General features: G+C 45.4%; 1 protein-coding gene across 4 annotated transcripts in view; it reads right to left on the bottom strand.

Moving 5' to 3' along the window:
* The window catches only part of tbc1d4 (TBC1 domain family, member 4), a 215,932-nt gene that overhangs the window by 56,968 nt on the left and 135,694 nt on the right, over window positions 1–23,270 (bottom strand). For 2 of the 4 annotated variants that reach the window (XM_067986534.1, XM_067986535.1), the window contains exons 9-10: window positions 7,465–7,542; window positions 6,728–6,969 (exon numbers count right to left, since the gene is read on the bottom strand). In XM_067986534.1, the coding sequence (XP_067842635.1) occupies window positions 6,728–6,969; window positions 7,465–7,542 (320 nt within the window). Of the gene's footprint in view, window positions 1–6,727; window positions 6,970–7,464; window positions 7,543–9,044; window positions 9,276–20,519; window positions 20,625–23,270 lie in introns of those variants that run through there. The other 2 variants (XM_067986537.1, XM_067986536.1) reach the window with 2 other exon arrangements.

The raw sequence follows: 23,270 nt of genomic DNA, 5'->3' as shown, positions 1-23,270 counted from the left end.
TAAGATTTTAATGAGGCTGACCTTCATACACCCCTGGATGAAATGCAGCAAAGGAGAGAAAAGCTGCTGGTTGCCCATGAGAAGAAGCCTCAGAGAAGTGCCTTGTGCGCCACATTGTGGGAGGTGGCAGAACTGCAGCCCAGTGCCAGGAAACGTTCAATGACTTGACGAGGGCAAGCAAGATAACAGACCAGCCGCTGTTCCTTTTCTTTCTTGGGTACCAATACACTGTTCCACCTCTAAAACGCATGGCTGCACAAGTAACCGTTCACACTGCACTGTGATTAAAGGGTTCATTAACTCCCCTAACAGGAATAACTTGCCTGCGGAGCCTTTAACTTCACTGTAACGGGTTTGGCTAGCAAATTCATTACATCAGCTGTCTGATGCCACCTGGGAGGCTCCCCTCAAACGCCAGCCTTAATCTAATTAGTGCAATCTTATTACAGGAGAAACGTCTGCACGATTCCCATGAAACGTAGGGAACTGGAGAAGGCATGCAAGACATTAGAGAACTGATCCCCTATGAGGAGTAAATCATTTTGCTAGTGGGGAGGCATCGCCCTCTAGCCGTGGGAGCTGGCGAGATTGGTAGGACAGTGCAGGCTGCAGGTTAATGCATCGTCTTTCTATTAGGAAAGTTGAGACGGTTAATGGTCGAAGTTGGCTATGCTACTTGGGTGCCATTGATCGCCCCCTGCATTTTGGGGAACCACAAGGTGAAGAAACTGGATTGCCCTATCACGCCTTACTATGACGCCAAACTCGGGTGAATTCCTCAACTTTCCTAAAAAGTGTGTCAGTTACCTGCTGAATGCATGCCTGGGAAGGCAGCCTGGATTATATTACATAGGCCCCATGTGGACTGTTTGAAATGAGGCAGTGCATTAAAAAAGGGCATTGGTAACTTGCATAGCAACAGGCAGAGCTGTCCCAGGCAGAGGATCTTGGCTGCAGGTCTACATACAGAAGCTGGCACAACTCTCCTACAGCCGCTTTGGTGAAGCGCACTCTTCTCACAAAGAGGCTTTAACTGAGATTTTCATTAGATCTGTGTGACCTGTAAATTTTTGTTGGAGGTTGCGGGGGGGGGGGGGGGGGGGGGGATAATTAATATGGCACATCCTTCCTTAAGTGCTGCCTCACTCTCCTTTCTTCCATCCTGTACTGCTCCCACTCCTACAGAGAACAGGGGAATTCCCATTGGGAATCCCATCACTCCATCTCAGAACCAATTACCAGGGTTGGGGAGAATAATGTTCCAGTGGTCTCACAGGCTTTCAGAGATAAGGTCGCCTCTTCCAGAGTACTGTAGGAAAAGAACCGCTCCAAAATTTCTCTTGTAAGTCAAGTAAGCGCTCTTCAAAGCTTCTCCAGGCTGCAGGCTCCAAAATAAAGCATTTCCGACAGTATCAGCTAATGCTGACAAGATTGGGGTCACAAGTCAATGTCGGTCGGCATTCCTCATTACCATTTATTATAATGAGCTCTGAGCAGCAGTGATACACGCATCATGGGAAGGCCCCAGACCTGCTTAGAAATTGCAGCGCAGCCATTAAGCAGTGGAAACTTGGCAAAAACAGGTTCCCTGCCAATCTGCAGGCCTCGCAAAATTAAAGCACCATTCCAGCACCAATGATGCACTGGAAATGGGATGTAAAATCAGGGCCAATATGTTTAATGTCTCAGTATTGGCATTAGGAAAGTACTGTCAACAAAGTTGGCAAAAGATGCTACATTGGGGGTAAATGGAGCTGATGTTTTGACATTAGGCGGTGTCACTTTCACATGACACCAAATAACTGTCATCCATTTCGAAAAATGTCTAAACTTCCCAGGTGTCCCAGGGTATTAGGATATGGGTTAATACCCACACCGTCCCATGCGGTGAATCTTCTGATCTCTGCCATATCACCATAGATGGGTGCCAACAGAATGTCACATATCGCCTCCCCTAATCCTCTCAAGACAAGGAGACAAAAATCACACAGTCACAATGGGGCGTTTGCATCCGTTTTCTAGAAACCAGCTATGGACAGGGGTCCAAGAACAGACTTCAGCCCTTTCTCTAGATCTGCAATGTATGTGGCACAGGAAGAGGTCAGGAGTAAAAAGACAAAGGCTTTCCAAATGCAATTTCAAAACGACGATGACAACTGTTATATAATGTTATTCAGTGCAGTCTCTTTTACAATTATGTGCACACAATCTTCAAATCACTTGCATTTTACTTAAGTCCGGGTCAGTTTATTTTCAATGGCAGATGGCACAAGCCTAGTGGGCAAACGCAATTGGTGGAATGTGCACCATGAAGGTCTGTGGAATATGATTTATATCCATGAGTGGGCTCAACTGGTAGATCATGAGTTGTGAGTTATGATCAACCCCATGAATGGGATATAACTCATATCCCATTGAGTTTCATGCTGTATTCTGCTCGTATAATATATTAAAAATGAATGAAGCAAAGTTAGTTAGGAAGAATAAAAAAGGGAAGTTTAACAGTGAACTTTGTTCATGTCTGGTTTGGCTCTACTGCAGTTGGAGTGCTGCTGAGCCCATCATTGTGATACGTGTTTATAGAATGTTTTTACTGTCATCGTTCCCTTTAACTGAAGGCAAAGTGCTTTCAAATGCCACCCTCTATCTGGGTGGGTGTGCAACCCGCTTCCACGTTTATTGCTGGGAGTTTCTGCTGTTTCGAGAGTACCGTCTTGCATTATTTTGGAAGTTAAAAAAAAAGCAACATGACCAGTGTTTCTCTGAAACTGAAGAAGCTTTTCAGTCCTCAAATGGCAAATTTAGTTTAGGACGTTTATTCATTAAAGTGCCTTACATACTTGTGTTAAATAACACATCTGGAACCACCTGAAAAACAGAAATTCCAACAGCTTATAATGTGCATCCGTTCATTCATGTGGACCTCGATCCAACGCATCGCAAAGGAGTCAGTATCAAAAAGAAACGGCGATAATATTTACATTTGTACATTGACTGAATTGGAAATGAGCACAGCTCACGTTCCTAGGTCATCTCACTTTGAACCAAGGCCAGATGTCTTACCAGATTACATGGATTTAACGGCTTTAAGAGCTCCCGCAATGAGATGGGAGAGTTCACATCAATTTGCTCTGCCCCATCTGATCTGGAAAGGGGTCATTCTGCATGATGCTCGTATTCCCTTTCCAGAACGTCGCTGGAGTTAGGCTGACAGATTCTTGTAAGGACATCTGAATTGAGCTGAGTACAGTCGTGAGCACTGGGACCATCCTGGAGTACGCAAGCAGGATGGACCGCCCAACCTATTTATTCCGGACGCAAACAGATAGCTGGGCCTACCTCCATATTTGATGTACCAGGAGGTTGTGATGGTATTTCTTTAAACAGCCTACTCAGGATGAATCAACTCTTTAGAAATTAAATCTAAATAATTTCCATTTTAATTTATTCGCACTTAAAGGGCCATCTTAATGGATAGCAAACCTTTTCTGTTTTGAGGAGGGAAAAGCCAAAAGAGCCAAATGTCAATTAAATGTCTTAATTAAGCGTGTCGTATGTTTCTCAACAAAGGGGTAAACAAATGTCATGAAGACTGTCCCCTTTAAACTGACTCACTGCAGCTTGTAAATTAGATTATTGAACATTTGGAAAAAGATACAATCTAACATTTCAGGCTTCCCAGAACTGATATCTGGAGCTGACTATATGACATTTATTTGGTGATGTGTCAGAACTGGTGTTTATTTTGAAAACTTTAACTTTTCAAATTAAATGTGTTGGTGTATCATTTCTTCAGTATATTATTACATTCTGTATTCCCCTATAGACAGTATTCTACAAATTTTAATTTCACACCTTTTTGTGAAACAGTGAAGAAATATTTCAGACTTTAGATGGAAAGAATTAGCTAACATGTTATAGTTAATCTGTGGACAAACTACATCAACTAAAAATAGTGTTTTTTTTAAAAAAGGAGGTTCAGATAAATTGAATTAGATTTTTCTCCCTGGGAAAATCTTCCATCTTTAGCGTTCCCAGTGCAAAGCTTCGTGGGCTGGGAACACATATCAGAAATTTGGGTGCTCACCCCCTACAATGTTTCATGCATTTGTTAAACTCCTGATATGTGCTCCTGGCCCACAAGACTCTGCACTGGCAGCGCCAAAGATGAAAACTTATTTTCAATTCTTTTCTCTCCTCTATTAAGGTCTCCCCTATCTCACAAACAACTTTCTGACTGAGAGGCCAGGTAACCAGGCCGTTTCTAGATCTTTGCCAATTCTGCGACTCTGATTTTTCCTTCCTCTAGGAAAACATCTGCTCTCTGATCTTCACCTTCCTTAGCTGCATTATGTCTGAGTTTGGGAATACTTCGTGTGAGGTATCAGGGCCTAAAAGTAAGACCTAATTCTCTGTGACACATATTCTCAAGCCTTTGTATTCAAAAATTTCAAATATTTTTTAAAAATCAGAATAGGTAACCAAAAATTTTCATGTTGAGAACAAAAAAGGCATTTGGAATTGTTTACAGGACCTCTCTTCACAAAACAGAATCAAGAGTGGACAACTGGCAAATGTACCAGCAAGAGACCATGGTATGAATCCTCACCTCACCTCCAATTCATATTTGGGCACAATGTCAAGTTAGCTGGCTGGCAGGGAGTGAAAACTTAGCAAAGGCTATAAACAGTACTGGGTTGCACCTCAGCAGTCTCCACCCATTCTCAGGGCATGGTACTGACAAAAACTATGGAAGCGTCCACTCACCTATCTCTACTCCTTAACAAGAGACCAGAGTCCATGGTACAATAGCCACGTAGGAGAGAAAGGAGATGATAAAAATGCAATGGAGACAGTTTAATAGAAAACGTTACCACACAATGAAACCTATAGTGTATTTAAGAAGAATTGTACACAACAGACTCCAGAAAATCTGCTCTTTTTAACTGCCATCTCTATTGATTCAATTCCAATTAGAAAAACTACAGCTCATTTAATAAAATGAATGTAGGCGTGAAATTAAAAAAACTAACTGTATCCAATTTGAGATTAATGATAAAACCTTTACTTTTTTTCTAAACATTCAAAAAAGAACAGACTGATTAAAAACAATTCAATTTCTGAGAAAAGTCATGCAATTGGAATTCTGCTTGGTTCAGGAGTTCCAAAAATTTTAGATTAAAAAGTTGCCAATCAGTAAATTTATATCTTGTCCGTAGAGTGAGCAGGCCGTGCAGAAAACCACTCTGAACAGACACAGCAAGCAAACAGATTGCAGCACTGATTGGATGTCTGAAACATGCTGTTGTCTCTGTTGGAAATAAAGTCAATTCAGCACAATAATCATTAAAAAGCTTCCTGTATTCGGAGCACAATCATAAATGTGAATATAAAGAATGTGTTTAGGGTTTCATTAGAAATGGTGAAGAGGGAAAATCTTCCCAAAATAGCTGAGGAGACACTTGATGCTTGAATCAAGGTTTTACATTTAAGCATTATGCTTGAGTCAGAATCACGCCTGGATCAGCAATTCTACACAATGGCCCTACGTCACTGGATTGAGTTCTGGCTTGAGTGATATCATTGCCTTCAGTCTGGTTGTTTACTTGGATTTACAGTTATCACTTATAAAACAATTCAATCAGTACTAGCTGATCTCCTGTGGTGTTGATCGTGGGCAGTCTCCAGTCTGAAGCACAGCATGTAATGTTTAGCTGTTAACCTGGCCAGTCTCTATATAAGCAGTCCTCGGTACCTGTAGCTACTTCATCAGAGTGCTGATGTGGAGATGCCGGTGATGGACTGGGGTTGACAATTGTAAACAATTTTACAACACCAAGTTATAGTCCAGCAATTTTATTTTAAATTCACAAGCTTTCGGAGGCTTCCTCCTTCGTCAGGTGAACGATGTGAAAAGGAGGAAGCCTCCGAAAGCTTGTGAATTTAAAATAAAATTGCTGGACTATAACTTGGTGTTGTAAAATTGTTTACAATCATCAGAGTGCAGTTGTAATTGCTCGTAAATTTCAGGCTCCAGATCAAAAGTGGGCTTCCTTTCTCCATTCTTAGAAGATTGTTTTGCACCTGTGCAAAGTGTGACTTTTTGAGTGTGACAGGTGTGTGATAGGCACAAGACTTTCATACAGATACTTATATTATCAATAAATTGTAAGGTTGCTCAATACAGCTGAATTTTCCAAGAGTTCCTCAAAGTGGTGCAAAGAAGGACTGAGGTTTTTTTTTAAGAGCAAACAGCATCAGTGAGAATGAACGAATGAATAAGATGTAGTTTATCAATGAATTCGATGCTTGGATTAGCCATGTGTCTAGAATCAATTATACTGAATCTCACAAGGATGATAACAATCGGTAACTGTAGATTAGATTTTTTTTTTAATTTGTATGCTTAAGTACTGATTAAGTTACGATTCCTGTATAGTTTTAACCTTTTGTTTTCCTCACTAAAAAAATTGCTTTTTGTAAAGGCAGCTTGATTGTGAATAAAGGATTCATTTGAATTGGGGCAGGATCTTGTGATCCTGTGTAGGCATGACAAGTAATATCATCACTGCAGTCTTATATTACAAATAGTTGCACTAAAAACAGCACAAAGGGGCAGAGAGAGAAGTAATTAAAAACTTCATGTGGAACAAATATTCCAAACGTCCTCATTTCCAGACAATGACAGTCCTCTCCCTCACCCCACCCCACATGCGCAAAGGCTTACCTGCTCCGAAGTATCTCCGACTGCTGGCGAAAGATCGGAGACCTGCCGTGGTGCGGTTTCTCATCGGGAAAGCTGATCCTCCGCTTGCTGCTCGACGGCGGGTGGCTGAAAGTGTGAGCCCGTCTCCGGAACTGGGGCGAGTCGGGGTCCTCTTCTACAAAGGACTGGCTCAGCGAGGAGATGGGAGAAGCTCGAGGGCTGACCGGTGGAGAATTGGGAGGAGATTCCCCTGGTGAGCCGTCCTGCACCAAAACCACCACCACACGTCAAACAAAAAAGCAATGATACTGCTTGCTCTAAAAGCTGACAGCAGAGCAAAAATCCTGTAAATCTGTCAACATGCTCTTAGACACCCATTGTATGCTAATTTGTGCTATCTCTCCAACTCCCATATCCTGCTGTTATTAATCCAGTGAAGATTTACGAATACTGCTGCATGCTGCTGATAAGTAAGTTAAATTTCAAGCTTTCTATCTAAAGTGTGGAGGGAACAAGCCTTTCCACCTTTCTTTTGCTGATGAGAAATTAAGTTCAGTGTTTTGAAAGTGATCCTCGAAGGCTGGAACTGCTTGCACAAGCACTTCCTCTGGATTTCAGCAGCTGACTTCCTGCTCCATGGAAAGTATCCGAACAAAACAAGTCTATCATTTGAAAAGTATCTCTCGTCAACTCGCTCTGACTAGCACGTGTGAGGGGTGGGGGGCTGGAGAACGGGACGCACTGACTCTACAACTCACCCTGGACGCATCAGATGCTAGGCTGTTGCAACGTTCAAAGCTGTCCATACTTCCCAAACGACCCCGCATCTTGGCGCCCTAAAACAAAACACAAAGAGCAAAATCAGACACGTTGTTAATTGGGTATATCTGATAGTTCCTAAATAAAGGGGGCTTGTCACTGGGTTGGGGAGGGAAATAACCACGCAGGGTGCACTATCATTGTTGTCACAAAGCCATCACATTTTAGCAAGAATCGTACTTTTGTGACATGATAGACGTGGTCATGTCACTTATTTGTAAACAGCGGCCTTCACAATCTCAGGACGTTCCAAAGCGCTTTACAGCCAATGAAGTACAGTCACTGCTGTAATGTAGGAAACACGACAGCCAATTTGCGCACAGCAAGATCCCACAAACAACAATGTGATAATATCAGATCATCTGTTTGAGTGATGTTGGAAAAAAAAAAGAGGAATAACTTTTTCTAACAACTGCAGTAAGAGGGACAATTCAACTGCAATATGGTGACAATTATTATTCATTATTGGGTGCATTCTGTGGCTTGGTAATTTTTTTCTTTTCAGGACAGGCAAATTCCGTTTCATACAGTGTGATGCGCATCAGCTGATGTCCCAGCACACGCTCAACTTTCACATCCCCCACCCAGAAATAACGGAACAATGATTAACCAGCGGCTGCAGCAGCAGATGAAAAACTTCGAAACAGGAGTCTGCTGCCGCTGAACGGCCACGGATGTCAAGACTGGTAGGATGTGGGTTTGGGCCCATGTTACCACACCCAAGGGGAATTCACAGCATCAGCCACGCTGTTGGTAGGATGGGAAGTAGAGTCTCTGCACTTTCTTATAAGGAGCCAAGCTTGGTGGGAGGGGAAATGGGTAGGGACAATGGGGTAAAGTTCCTGCTTTGGGTGAAACAGTGTTCCTGGATGTATTTAAGAGTGGGAACCTGGTGCAGTTTTATTAATACAGCTGGAAATAGGTTTATCACCAAAAATAAGCATTTTTAATAAGGGTGTCCAGTCCTCCATCAGTGAGTAACCTGATTCAAAATCACTGAAAATGACTTTTAAAAAAATAACTATACAGAATCATTCAATTGTTTCATTGAATAGACACTAGTCAGTTTCTTAGTAAGTTAAATATTTTTTGACATGAAAAAGCCTTTAAAACGTGCCTACTAGTGCTCGTGCGCCGAAGAAAATGAGCGCAATTTGAGGAGCCTTCCCGAACCAGCGCAATCTCGCAATTTCGACCTTGGGGGCGTGGCCAATTTTGTGGGCGGGGTCTGATCTGGGCGATGTGAATCTTAAACCAGTGTAAAAGACCCACGGAAAACACGAACGGGAGTGGTTTCGGGTGTAACTCACTTACGCTTAAAATTCCCCGAGCTTTTGCGCTGGTTCGGCCGATTCCGCCCAGATTGCACTGATGGTACTGGCGTAAAAGAGCGGAAACTCGATCCCATTGTCTACCGCTGTGTATCAAGCAGCACTATATAAAAATAGCCCCGTTAGGAACAGCACGCAATACATCTGGGTGTACTGCATCCGACAACCCAAATTCAGCAAGTACCTACCTTCTGTAGTCTCCATTTTAATCATCAACTCAAGAGACACTGGAATCTTTTTCCGAACTCCCTTTCTTAGACACACAAGGTATAAATAAGGCTAAAGCACATGACTCAGATATGCCGTGTTCTCTCATGGCTCCCTTGCTTAACAATGCACTGATGGGCTTCAGAGAAAGAAAAACACTTGGCAAATTCTTGAGGAGCCTAATAAGGAGAACAGTGATATGATGAAACACTTCGCAAATTCCTGACTATGTTAGCAGCAAGTTTACAATCTTTTGCAAATCTGCAGCAGCATCGTGTGTCTGCCAAGCCTGTCACAGGAAGCTGGGGGAGATCCAGACTGATAACCAGGAAGGCCGTTCAGATTGGAGCAATGTGCAACATTGCCAGGGAACACTGACTGCAAGGTCACTGCTCAAGGTGATCCCAGGGTGGACAACACTCAAATCTTACAAGATTTAAATGTATAGAGCACTTATTGGGAGCTAAGTTTAAATCACTTCGCCATTGTTGCAATAATCGTCACAATTGATAAATTTTCAGCGTGGATTTCAAGCATCAACAGCATGGAATCCACAGAGAGTGATGAAAATGTAACAAACGAAAACATTGGAGTGACAGAACAGAAACACTGGATATTTTCCCCCTTGCTAAGCATGAGATATGGTTACATTTTAGTCAAACACAATGTAATAAACAACCAAAACAGACGTAAACAGCCAGAAACTTTACCTAACGGAGAATAATTAGCCAGGAGCCATTATAAATGAAACCTCAAGCCCACGCATGACATTACAGTGCTGTCAATATTTAACTTTCCAACTTCCTAATTCAGCATGACAGGGCACTAAAGAAAATAAACTGGTTAAATGAATGAATTATTTGCAACATGGGTTTAAAAATGGCTGTGAAAATGTGATTAAGGTGATTCATGTGTTTAAGGTGGCTCGGTGTTATTGCACATAAGCAGCCATTTAGTTCAACCAAGTGTTTCCAATTATTTTACATAGCTCCACTATCAATATTTGACTGCAGCCATGACAGAAGATTTATGCTCCATTCCTGAATAAATTCCCACCTCAATTGTACTCGAATACTACAAGGGAAATTTGTCTGATAACGCTCCTGTGCAGTGTCTGGGGACATTTTACGTTAAAGGCGCTATATAAAGGCAAGTTGCTGTCGTTGTTATTGTTGAAATTAAGAGAAATATAAAATAGAGCTGGCCCACTTCCCAGCTGCAAAAAACCCAAAGGTTGGGTACAAAGTGCAACCCAGATGGCAACATTTTAAATCGCTGGCACTCTTTCTCCAAATTAATTTTTACGTACAGCACAGCAACAGGCCATTCGGCCCAACAGGTCTATGCCAGTGTTTATGCTCCACACGAGCCTCCTCCCACCTTACTCCATCTCACCCTATCGACATACCCTTCTATTCCTTTCTCTCTCATCTACTTATCTAGCTTCCCCTTAAATGTATCTATGCTATTCGCCTCAACAACTCCACGTGATAGTGAGTTCCACATTCTCAGTACTCTCTGGGTAAAGAAGTTTCTCCTGAATTGTTTACTGGATTTATCAGTGACTATGTTATATTTATGGCAGAATTGTGAAATTCTGAGGCCAGCCAACCACGTGGCTCTACCATAACTGATTCAGCAGTCTGGCAGAAAAACAGAAACCATCCAAAAGTGACCAACTCCAATTAACAGGGCATCTGTCTTCCTGAAAATGCATCTGGCAATCTTTTCTTCAAACGCCCTACCAAAACATATCATTTCCTCATTCGAGAGCGACATGTTTGTGATAAAAATGACACATGGCTCTTTCCTGTCCCCAAGGAGTATACTTTCAGCCAAACGATTTTTCAGGAAGGCATTGCCCCTTTAAATTTATGTAGGTGGCGACTGGATTTTATGTTGTGAAATGTCTGTTCCCAGTTAAAGCACACCCGTGAGATTCCAGTAAACTATTAAAGCTCTGTTGAACTGTTGAAATTGTAATGTAATTGCAGTACTATTTAAAGTCTTCTATTCGAAGTTTGCTATGTTATTACCATATATAACATATGTATGCCAAAAGCGAGTTTCTTGACATTTTCAGTATGCAATGTATGTACACATTACATCAAAACTACAGCACAGAAACAGGCCATTCAGCCCAACTGGTCTATGCCGGCGTTTATGCTCCACACGAGCCTCCTCCCTCCCTACTTCATCCAACCCCATCAGCATACCCTTCGATTCCTTTCTCCCTCATGTGTTTATCTAACTTCCCCTTAAGTGCATCAATGCTATTTGCCTCAACTACTCCTTGTGGTAGCACGTTCCACATTCTTACCACTCTTTGGGTAAAGAAGTGTCTCCTGAATTCCCTATTGGATTTATTAGTGACTATTTTATATTTATGACCTCTAGTTTTGGACACCCCGCAAGTGGAAACATTTTCTCTACGTCTACCCTATCAAACCCTATCATTATCTTCAAGGCCTCTATCAGGTCACCCCTCAGCCTTCTCTTTTCCAGAGAAAAGAGCCCCAGCCTGTTCAGCCTTTCCTGATAAGTATATCCTCTCAATTCTGGTATCATCCTTGTGAATCTTTTTTGCACCCTCTCCAATGCCACTATATCCTTTCTATAATATGGAGACCAGAACTGTGCCCAGTATTCCAAGTGTGGTCTAACCAAAGTTCTATACAAGTTTAACATAACTTCTTTGCTTTTCAATTTTATCCCTCTAGAAATGAACCCTAATGCTTGATTTGCCTTTTTTTTATGGCCTTATTAACCTGCGTCGCTACTTTTAGTGATTTGTGTATCTGTATCCCTAGATCCCTTTGCTCCTCTATCCTGTTTAGACTCTTATTATCCAAGGAGTAAATGACTTCCTCATTCTTCCTACCAAAATGTACCACCTCATACTTATCTATACTGAAATTCATTTGCCAATTACATGCCCATTCTGCAAGTTTATTAATGTCCTCTCGCATTTTGATGCATTCTTCCTTTGTATTAACCACAATCCCCAATTTAGCGTCGTCCGCAAATTTTGAAATTGTACTTCCGATTCCCGAATCCAAATCATTGGTGTAAATTGTGAACAATGGTGCCAGCACCAATCCCTGTAGTACACCACTTCCCATCTTTTGCCAGCCTGAGTAGCTACCCTTAACCCCTACTTTCTCCTTTCTGTTTTGTAGTCAGCTTGCTATCCACTCTGCTACTTGTCCCCTGACTCCACCTTAGTCATGAGTCTACAAGGTGGTACCTTATTGAAGGCCTTTTGAAAATCCAAATATATTACATCTACTGCATTGCCCCTGTCTACTCTTACTTCTTCAAGTTGATTGATTGACAGGCTGGCTCTCAATCAGATGGGGGGTCGGGTCGGAGATCGCGCGCGGGGGGTCGGGTCGGAGATCGCGCGCGGGGGGTCGGGTCGGAGATCGCGCGCGGGGGGTCGGGTCGGAGATCGCGCGCGGGGGGTCGGGTCGGAGATCGCGCGCGGGGGGTCGGGTCGGAGATCGCGCGCGGGGGGGTCGGGTCGGAGATCGCGCGCGGGGGGTCGGGTCGGAGATCGCGCGCGGGGGGTCGGGTCGGAGATCGCGCGCGGGGGGTCGGGTCGGAGATCGCGCGCGGGGGGGTCGGGTCGGAGATCGCGCGCGGGGGGTCGGGTCGGAGATCGCGCGCGCGCGCGGGGGGTCGGGTCGGAGATCGCGCGCGCGCGCGGGGGGTCGGGTCGGAGATCGCGCGCGGCGCGCGGGGGGTCGGGTCGGAGATCGCGCGCGCGCGCGGGGGGTCGGGTCGGAGATCGCGCGCGCGCGCGGGGGGTCGGGTCGGAGATCGCGCGCGGCGCGCGGGGGGTCGGGTCGGAGATCGCGCGCGCGCGCGGGGGGTCGGGTCGGAGATCGCGCGCGCGCGCGGGGGGTCGGGTCGGAGATCGCGCGCGCGCGCGGGGGGTCGGGTCGGAGATCGCGCGCGCGCGCGGGGGGTCGGGTCGGAGATCGCGCGCGCGCGCGGGGGGTCGGGTCGGAGATCGCGCGCGCGCGCGCGGGGGGTCGGGTCGGAGATCGCGCGCGCGCGCGGGGGGTCGGGTCGGAGATCGCGCGCGCGCGCGGGGGGTCGGGTCGGAGATCGCGCGCGCGCGCGGGGGGTCGGGTCGGAGATCGCGCGCGCGCGCGGGGGGGTCGGGTCGGAGATCGCGCGCTGCGCGGGGGGGTCGGGTCGGAGATCGCGCGCGCGCGGGGGGTCGGGTCGGAGATCGCGCGCGCGCGCGGGGGGTCGGGTCGGAGATCGCGCGCGCGCGGGGGGTGGGGTCGGAGATCGCGCGCGCGCGGGGGGTCGGGTCGGAGATCGCGCGCGCGGGGGGGTCGGGTCGGAGATCGCGCGCGCGCGCGCGGGGAGGGGGGGGGGGGGGGTCGGAGATCGCTCGCTCGCGCGGGGGTGGGGTCGGAGATCGTGGGAGGGCGGCAGAGATAGTCGGGGGGCTGGGGGTTTCGCTGCAGGTAGGCTTGTTGGGCCTGGGGGTAGCACTTCTGCTCCTCCAGTCCCACAAGATGTGCTTTTAAGGCACTTAACTGCTGTTTCAGGCCTTCCAGCCTCCTCTCACGTAGTGTGAAGGAGAAGGCCTGGGAATCCTGGCCCCCAGGGGCTAAATTCAAAAAAGCTATGAAAATGGAGGCCTGTAGCCTCTCTGACAGCTTTTAATGCCCAACCCGCCTCCCAAGAGCGGCTTGGTCGCCCGCCCCTCAACCTGCCCCTGTGAAAACAGGAAATGGGGGGTTGGAGGCGGGTTTTAGATTTTTGCAATAGTTACTGCCCCCCTGCCCACCTGCCCCCAACCCACCCATTTTTCCAGGCTAAAATCATGCCCTATATTTCTTCCCATTCTCCTCTCTAATTGAAATTCCTGAAATTCTTAGGAGCAAAAGTTCATAGGATGCTGTAATGGAAATAAATTTACTGAAGAAATATGCGATTATACCCCAGGACTGATATTTACATTTAAAAATGGTAGAACTGTTTGACTCATTCTGCATAGGCTCCTTGTGGCAACAGGCAGTAGTTTGTTCTGTTGCCCGCCTTTTATCACTCATCTACAATTATGTGCAGTAACTCGCACCATCCCGTTCATCCACCATCCCTGCGCTCGCTGACCTACATTGGCTCCTGGTCTGGCAACGCCTCGATTTTAAAATACTTATCCATGGGTTCAAATACTTCCACAGCCTTGCCATTCCCGATCTCTGTAACTTCCTCCAGACCTACAACCCTCCGAGATCACTGTGCTCCTCTAATTCTGGCCTCTTGCGCATCCCCAATTTCCTTCGCTCCACCATTGGTGGCCGTGTCTTCAGCTGCCTAGGCCCTCAGCTCTGGAATTCCCTCACTAAATGTCTCTCCTCCTTTAAGATGCTCCTTAAAACCTACCTCTTTGATCAAGCTTTTGGTCACCTGTCCTAATATCTCCTTATCAGTGTCAAATTTTGTTTGATAACGCTCCTGTAAAGCACCTTGAGACGTCTTACTACATTAAAGGCGCTATATAAATGAAAGTTGTTATTTTAGGAAGCCCACCTTCAACAGGTTCATAATTTCAGGTATGACCATTTGGTCCTGATGGTCAGTTCTAATAAAGAGTGAACCTATCTTTCCCTTTCAGATGGTGATTAAACCATTGTGTATTTCCAACATTTGCTGGTTTTATATTAGAATATTAAAGTTGCTTTTCCTAAATATGTTAATAATCTGTATATATTGACTATGGTGAAATCTACTGATCCAGAGTGTGGTTACACCTGGTGTCGTTCAAATCTAATCAACAGAATACTTAAACTGTATCTAAGGATTGGCCTCACATAAATACAGTAATGCTGCCTTGCTGGCGCAGAGCCTGGCTCGACAGGAGTTCGAGCACACTGCGTTCCTTAAATTCTGGCCTCTTGCGCATCCCCGATTTCCACTGCCCCTCCATTGGCGGCTACGCCTTCAGCTGTCTGGGCCCTAAGCTCTGAAATTCCCTCCCTAAACCTCTCCGCCTCTCTCTCCTCCTTTAAGATGCTCCTTAACCAAGCTTTTGCTCACCTGTCCTAATATCTGTTTTTGTGGCTCAGTATCAAATTTTGTCCGGTAATGCTCCTGAGAAGCGCCTTGCGATGTTTTACTACATTAAAGGCGCAAGTTGTTATTGAGTGTGGATTGTAGAATCAACCCTAACATGTTAAATGACCTCTCTGTGACTCACACGCTCATCATGTAAGGAGCACTGAATCGCTGGATTTACCCTATACTGTATACAATCTGATCTGGTGGTGGTTTCTTTAAATATTCATGATAAAGGTACAAACGGAAAGTTAAAAAGACCAGGAAGTTAGAAAGAGAAGCAGATTACACCACTTACCTTTTCACGACAATAGCTGGCAACTACAATTCATCAACAGCTCCAAAACAACAACTAACTAGAAAAACACAGACAATTAACCCATTACACTGCATCCAGATTAACTCTGGGTACAGCCGAAGCAAGGGTCCGAGCTGGGCCCATTTACTGCACCAAAAAGATTAAAAATTTCGGTGCCCACTGTGGAGGTTTGAAAGTAGGGGACTGTTTTCTGCACGGGTCGTTGTGGTGGATGTACTGTAGTTCATTCTGAGGAGCGTACTCACCAGCTCCTGGCCTGTTTCTCCTCTCCATTGTGGACCATCCCGTGCTGCTCCCCTCTCTCTGGCTCCCGATCCCGGGCTCCTTGTTTATATGCACAGTGGCGGTGCACGGAGCAGGCAGCCATGTTAAAATCAAATATCCTGATTTCTCCGCAACTGTCATGTCTGATGGGAAGGCCTTAGTCACGGGTCATAGATTTTCTTTCACCGTTTTTCTTTTAAGTTAAAAAAAATATAGGGGGCGCTTTATATAATGATACAGCAGAGCGCCTCAGGTTAGAAACAGAGGGCCTGGAATTACTAATGGGCAAGCACATAATAGTTCGTCTGAAATCTTCTGTTTTATTTTAGCAGGAACACCTCTGCTAAATTGGCAGAGAGCAATTTCAGATAAATGCATTAAGCCTTCATGTGCTAAATATTCTACGGCGTAATGTCGGGGCCAGAATGTCACTTCAGCTGCAGAGAAGCTTAATAAACAGAGCAGGGTTCAAGCAGTTCTCCTCGAGAGGGAAGGAAATTGAAGGGAAAAATCATCACTGAGGCATTCTCGCTCATCTCCTGACAGCTCAGAGAGCCATTGATGGCTGGGGAGTTGGTCTCTCATCTGTCCTCTCCGCTGCAGTTGGTGTTGGGGTCAAGCAGATCAAGAAATGGGAAGGCAAATTAAAATTTGTGGGTTCTATCCCCAAACTGTTTTCGGACCACCGAACCCCGCTCTTGCCCAGTTCCAGCCCTGAAATTAAGGCCGGGAATTTCCTGGGAGCTGCTCCTGCTCCGTTCCCACCCGTTCGTTTTCCCCATTCAGCAACAGTCAATTTTCTGACAGATATTTCAGGGTCATTTTCTTTCCCTTGCTCCGTTACCAGATCCTATGGTGTCAGAAAATAATTCCTGTTTCCTTCTTGCTGATTTGCACTGCACTGTAACCATGCATTTATATAGGATGCTTATCACATCCCTCATGATAACTCAACGCACCTTACATCCAATTAATTACTGTTTGAAGAGAAGAAAGAATGAATTTGTATTTCTATAGCGCCTTTCATGTCTTCAGGCTGTCCCAAAGTGCTTCACAGCCAATGAATTACTTTTGAAGCGTAGTTACTATCATTATACAGGGAAACATAGAATCATAGAAAGGTTACAGCACGGAAAAAGGCCATTCGGCCCATCGAGTCCACACCGGCTCGACGCAAGAGCAATCCAGCTAGTCCCACTTCCCCTGCCCTATCCCCGTCGCCCTGCAAGTTTTTTCCTTTCAAGTACTTATCCAACATGGCAGACAATTTGAACAGTTCCACTAGCAGGAATAATATATATGATCAGTTAATCTGTTTTGGCGGTGTTGGCCAGGACACGGAGATCTCCCCTGCTCTCCTTCAAATAGAATTACATAGAATTTACAGCACAGAAACAGGCCATTTGGCCCAACAGGTCTATGCCGTTTAGGCTCCACGAGTATTCTGGAACATAATTTTCTGTAATATCAAAGTGTGGGAATAAAAGTGGAGACCAAAAGCGAGGCTAATAAATTTGAGCCCTTTCACTTAGAATGGGTGTATTTTGGGATGCTATCATATATATAGAATTTATAGCACAGAAACAGGCCATCTGTCCAACAGGTCCCTGCTGGTGTTTATGCTCCACACGAGCCTCCTCCCACCCTACTTCATCTAACCCCATCAGCATAACCTTCTGCATACAGTTTTGGTCTCCTTATCTAAGGAAGGATATACTTGCCTTTGAGGCGGTGCAGCGAAGGTTCACTAGATTAATTCCTGGGATGGAAGGGTTGTCCTATGAAGCAAGGTTGTGTAGAATGGGCCTATACTCTCTGGAGTTTAGAGGAATGAGAGGTGATCTCATTGAAACATAAAAGATTATGAGGGGCTTGACAGGGTAGATGCTGAGAGGCTGTTTCCCATGGCTAGAGAGTCTAGAACTAGGAAGCATAGTCGCAGGATAAGGGGTCGGCCATTTAAGACTGAGATGAGGAGGAATTTCTTCACTCAAAAGGTTGTGAATCTTTGGAATTCTCTACCCCAGAGTGCTGTGGATGCTGAGTCGTTGAATACATTCAAGGCTGAGATAGATAGATTTTTGGACTCTAGGGGAATCAAGGGATATGGGGATCAGGCAGGAAAGTGGAGTTGAGGGTGAAGATCAGCCATGATCTGATTGAATGGCGGAGCAGGCTCGAGGGGCCATGTGGACGACTCCTGCTCCTATTTCTTATGTTCATATGTTCTATTCCTTTCTCCCTCATCTACGTATCTAGCTTCCCCTTAAATATATCTATGATATTCGCCTCAACTACTCTGTGGTAGAAAGTTCTACATTCTAACTATTCTCTGGGTAAAGAAGTTTCTCCTGAATTCCTTATTGGATTTATTAGTGACGATCTTATATTTATGACCCCTGGTTTTGGACTCCCCCAGAAGTGGAAATATCTTCTTTACGTCTGGAATCCTGGAACTCCCAACCTAACAGCACTGTGGGAGAACCTTCACCACACGGACTGCAGCGGTTCAAGGCGGCGGCTCACCACCACCTTCTCAAGGGAAATTAGGGATGGGCAATAAATGCTGGCCTTGCCAGTGACACCCACATCCCATGAACGAATAATAAAAAAAAACGCTATCAAACCCCTTCATAATTTTAAAGACCTCGATTAGGTCACTCCTCAGTCTTCTCTTTTCGAGAGAAAAGAGCCCCAGTCTGTTCAATCTTTCTCAGTAGTGCTATGGGATCCTTTACATCCATCTGAACCAGAGAAGGCGGCAAACAGGTCCTCTGTTTAGCATCTTACCTAAAAGACAACACCTCCGACAATGCAGCATTCCCTCAATAATGCTCTGCACTGAGGTGCCAGTCCAGATTATCGTGAAGTGGGGCTTCAACCCACACCCTTCTGATGCAGAGGCAAGAGTGCTACCTACTGAGCCAAGCTGACACCAACTGTGGGACAGCAACAGGGGTCAATTTATAAGCTCTCCATTGTACTGTCACAGGTGAGTGTTTTTCAGTTATAATAGGGGTCAGTTTGTGAAAGTGAGGCAAGGTCGAGGGTCACTAAATATTTCCTCATTTTCAGTCTGTCCCTGTGACCCTGGAGGATTAATTACTGTCTGAATCCACAGCTTTAATATCATTTCACCATGAGTATATTAGGATTACCAAGGCATTCTACCATTGTAGGATTTCTTCGGCCAGCAGAATGAAGCACTACAATAATATAATATGATGCTAGGACAGTAGATGGCACTGTCACCAAACAACTGCTGGTTTGTCTTCTGATGCAGATACAGAATCTCTATTAAGCTGTGAGTCAGAAGGCCCCTGTTGCTATGTGCATTGTCTAGAATGGAATTGAGGTCAGAGCAGGAAGATCCAAGTTTGAATTCCCGGTCTATGTTGAGGTAGCTGCTGATAGCCAGTGACAACTGGGGTGCTACAGCTGACCTCAGTACTGCCGAGCTCGGGAAGGAAAGAAAATCAAATCATAGAAATTTACGGCACAGCAGGCGGCCATTCGGCCCATCGTTGCTTGTGCCGGCCAAAAAAGGGCCAGCCAGCCTAATACCACTTTCCAGTTTTTGGTCTGTAGCCCTGTAGGTTACAGCACTTCAAGTGCCTATTCAAGTACTTTTTAAACGCGATGAGGGTTTCTGCCTCGACCACCCTTTCAGGCAGTGAGTTCCAGACCCCCACCACGCTCTGGGTAAAAAAAATTTTCCTCGGCTCCCCTCTAATCCTTCTATCAATTACTTTAAATCTATGCCCCCTAATTATTGACCCTCTGCTATGGGAAATAGGTCCTCCCTATCCACTCTAGGCCACTCATAATTTTATACACCTCAATTAAATCTCCCCTCAGCCTCCTCTGTTCCAAAGGAAACAACCCCAACCTATCCAATCTTTCCTCATAGCTAAAATTCTCCAGTCCTGGCAACAGTCTCGTGACTCTCGTAAAACAGGGTTCCACTCCTGATCACCACCCAGTGACCCGTGCTGGGAAATGGATGTATGCAAACTTCAGGTGAGGACAGGATTAGGCTCATATGTGAGCACGTGCTTTGCATCGCTGAATGAGGCAGCAACATTGGGTGACTCCCAGTTGGCAGGTAGCAAAAGGGTGTGAATCAGCAGGCTAGCAACCTATGATCTCCATGCTATGATCCACATGCCTGCTGAAACCGCTTGTCTGGGCAATCGGGTGATGTAACTGAGTGCCCGACGCCCATGAAACGGAATCAGTGCCTTCCAGAGAGAAGGGGAGAAAACTGCAAGATTTTTGTACAAAGTGTGTGCTCACTTCCAACACAGCTGTAAAAATAAACCCACAGTAAATAGCGACACGTGCATTGTATGTCAAGGATTAATCCAGCTCAATCTTACTGCTGCCAGCAGTTCTGAGAAGCAGTCTTGAATGAGAAAAGTTTTCCTTTTCAATGGAGGTATTCCCTTTAACTGGCAGCAGATGGACCCATCTATGCTGGCTCCAACTACGCTGACTCCTGAGCTTACAGTGCTCCCATATTCTGATTTAGGTACACTGCACTTCATCGCTGTATGTTGCCTGAAAATATTTATGAACCATAGAATCGTAGAATGGTTACAGCGCAGGAGGCCATTTGGCCCATCGAGCCTGTGCCGGCTCTTTGTAAGAGGAATTCAGTTAGTCCCATTCCCCCGGAGCCCTGCAAATTTTTTCCCCCTTCAAGTATTTATCCAATTCCTTTTTGAAAGCCACGATTGAATCTGCTTCCACCGCCCTTTCAGGCAGCGCATTCCAGATCATAACTACTCGCTGCGTAAAGAAGTTTTCCTCATGTCGCCTTTGGTTCTTTTGCCAATCACAATCATGAGCGTGTAACACCAAGAAAAAGGTGTGGAACGGGTTCCATGTCTTTGTCGGTGTGTTTCCTCTCACTATGTAAAGGCTGTAAAATGCACGTGCTGCTCGTCCTTATTCAACATTGTTCTACTGCTTCTCTCGATTTCTTCTCTGTTGTTTTCCTTCCCATTATCTCGGTCCCACCTCTTAGTTTCCTTTTGCTTATCTCGCTTCTCTGCTTGTTCCCCCACCCCTCCCTCTTGTTTCTTTCTCTGTTATTTCTCTCTATCTCTCTTCTGTTTCTCCCTTCTGCCAAACGTGGAGATCATAGGTTGCTAGCCTGCTGATTCACACCCTTTTGCTACCTGCCAGCTGGGAGTCACCCAATGGTGCTGCCTCATTCAGCACCATTGGGTGCTGAATGAGGCAGCACCTCCGAAAGCTTGTGAATTTAAAATAAAATTGCTGGACTATAACTTGGTGTTGTAAAATTGTTTACAATCATTCAGCAATGCAAAGCATGTGCTGAAGGACAATTAGTGTCACTCAGAATTCATTACATTCTTCCCTCTCTGCCATTTTAAGTGCCCGTGTCAGTGAGCGGACAATCCTACCAAAATAACGATTCTTGGGAACTTCTTCCTATGTCCTTATTTTCATTAGGAATTCCCATATAAAAAATGGGATTCTTCATCTAAACGGCAGCACTCAAAACACATTGCCCTTGCGTCTCGCATTACAGTGAGAGTCCTGCTAAGTTCCAGAAACAAAACATCTGCACAACAAAAGAAAGATCAAACCCTCAAACAGCCCCTCCTCACCTGTGTGAATTCGGTGGTGAAGTTGCTGAATAATATAAATGTATTAAAAATACATTCTAACAACAAGTGAAAAATATAGAATACTTGGTTTAAAAAAAAAAGTAAGACTGGGAGGACAACCCAAAAACAGTGCAGTCACGGCACCAAAAAGAATTAGATTAAATGGAACAAGTGATCAGTGGCAGCCCAGTGAGGCATGAATGATGCTTCTGTGGCTTCCTGCACATTACTGAGAAAGCTTAAACACATCAATAGTGTATACACTTACACAACTACCTTCTCCTTTATGCTCTGCGCAGCATAGTGATTAAAATGCCAATGGCACTCCACGTAATGTTATGGTTTAACATGGGTGACTGCGCATCAACTCAAAATGACTAATCTGGTACAGCTTCAGGCCGTGCACAACGTAAAGAGTTAATTTTGGTGTTAAGCACAACAATGTAAATATGGGGCATGCTACTGAATTTCATCGAAGGCTCCTTTAAATTCATGATAAGCCACCTATTAATACCAAGTTGATTTCTGCAACTTTGCTAGAACAGTGTTACACCCCATGAACCCATCCCAATGTGTGAATGCTAATTACACCTTCAGATAATCGGTATCATCAGCCCCATTTCCATCTGTCTTCGTTTCATCTGCATCTGATACTGGCAGCACTACTTATTCATAATGGGATGCCGACAACTATTATCAAGACACATGCACACTAGGACTGGGCATGACACAAGACAAGTCCATCCAGTCTTTATTAGTAAGAACTAAATGATTAAGGATTTATTGCCCCTTTTTTTCCCTGTTGTTAAATTTAAACCCTCCGATCTTGGCATTGAGAACACAGGAGAGATGCTGATTGAGAATTCTGAACTATGGCATTAGGAACACAATCGTAATCAGCTGGCAGATCTGGCCTCCCAATGGCACAGCATGATGATTAATTAAAGCACTGTACCTAAAGTGACAGGAATGAAGTTTTCCTCCAATTATCCACATGATGAGTTTCCAATTTCATTCAGAATACCTAAGAAAAACATGGTGTAGAGGATGCATAATTTGGAGGTGGTATGGTGTAAGGGAGGCATGGCATGGGGGAAGTATACCATGGAGGGGGCATAGAACGGAGAAAGCATAGGGTGCAGGAGACATAGGTCAGAGGAAGCAATGCTCAGAGGGAAAATGGCACGGAGGAGGGCAGAGTCTGGAGAAAATAATCATATGGAGCGCAGGCATGGTCGTGGATGAAGCATGGCATGGAGGCGACACAGTTTAAATTATGATGTGAAGGAGGCATGGCATGGAGGAGGCACAGTTTGAAGGAGATATGGGTGAAGGTGGCACAGTTTGGAGGAGGTATGGGTGGAGGGGGCACAGTTTGGAGGAGGCATGGGTGGAGGGGGCACAGTTTGGAGGAGGTTTGGGTGGAGGGGGCACAGTTTGGAGGAGGTTTGGGTGGAGGGGGCACAGTTAGGAGGAGGTATGGGTGGAGGGGGCACAGTATGGAGGAGGTATGGGTGGAGGGGGCACAGTATGGAGGAGGTATGGGTGGAGGGGGCACAGTTTGGAGGAGGTATGGGTGAAGGACGCACAGTATGGAGGAGGTATGGGTGGAGGGGGCACAGATTGAAGGATGTATGGGTGGAGGGGGCACAGTATGGAGAAGGTATGGGTGGAGGGGGCACAGTATGGAGAAGGTATGGGTGGAGGGGGCACAGTTTGGAGGAGGTACGGGTGGAGGGGGCACAGTTTGAAGGATGTATGGGTGGAGGGGGCACAGTATGGAGAAGGTATGGGTGGAGGGGGCACAGTTTGGAGGAGGTATGGGTGGAGGGGGCACAGTATGGAGAAGGTATGGGTGGAGGGGGCACAGTTTGGAGGAGGTATGGGTGGAGGGGGCACAGTTT

This window comes from Heptranchias perlo, chromosome 6 (genome assembly GCF_035084215.1).
Source record: "Heptranchias perlo isolate sHepPer1 chromosome 6, sHepPer1.hap1, whole genome shotgun sequence".
Classification (NCBI taxonomy): domain Eukaryota; kingdom Metazoa; phylum Chordata; class Chondrichthyes; order Hexanchiformes; family Hexanchidae; genus Heptranchias; species Heptranchias perlo.
Note: the sequence above shows the minus strand (reverse complement) of the source record. Positions and strands in the feature narration are given on the sequence as shown.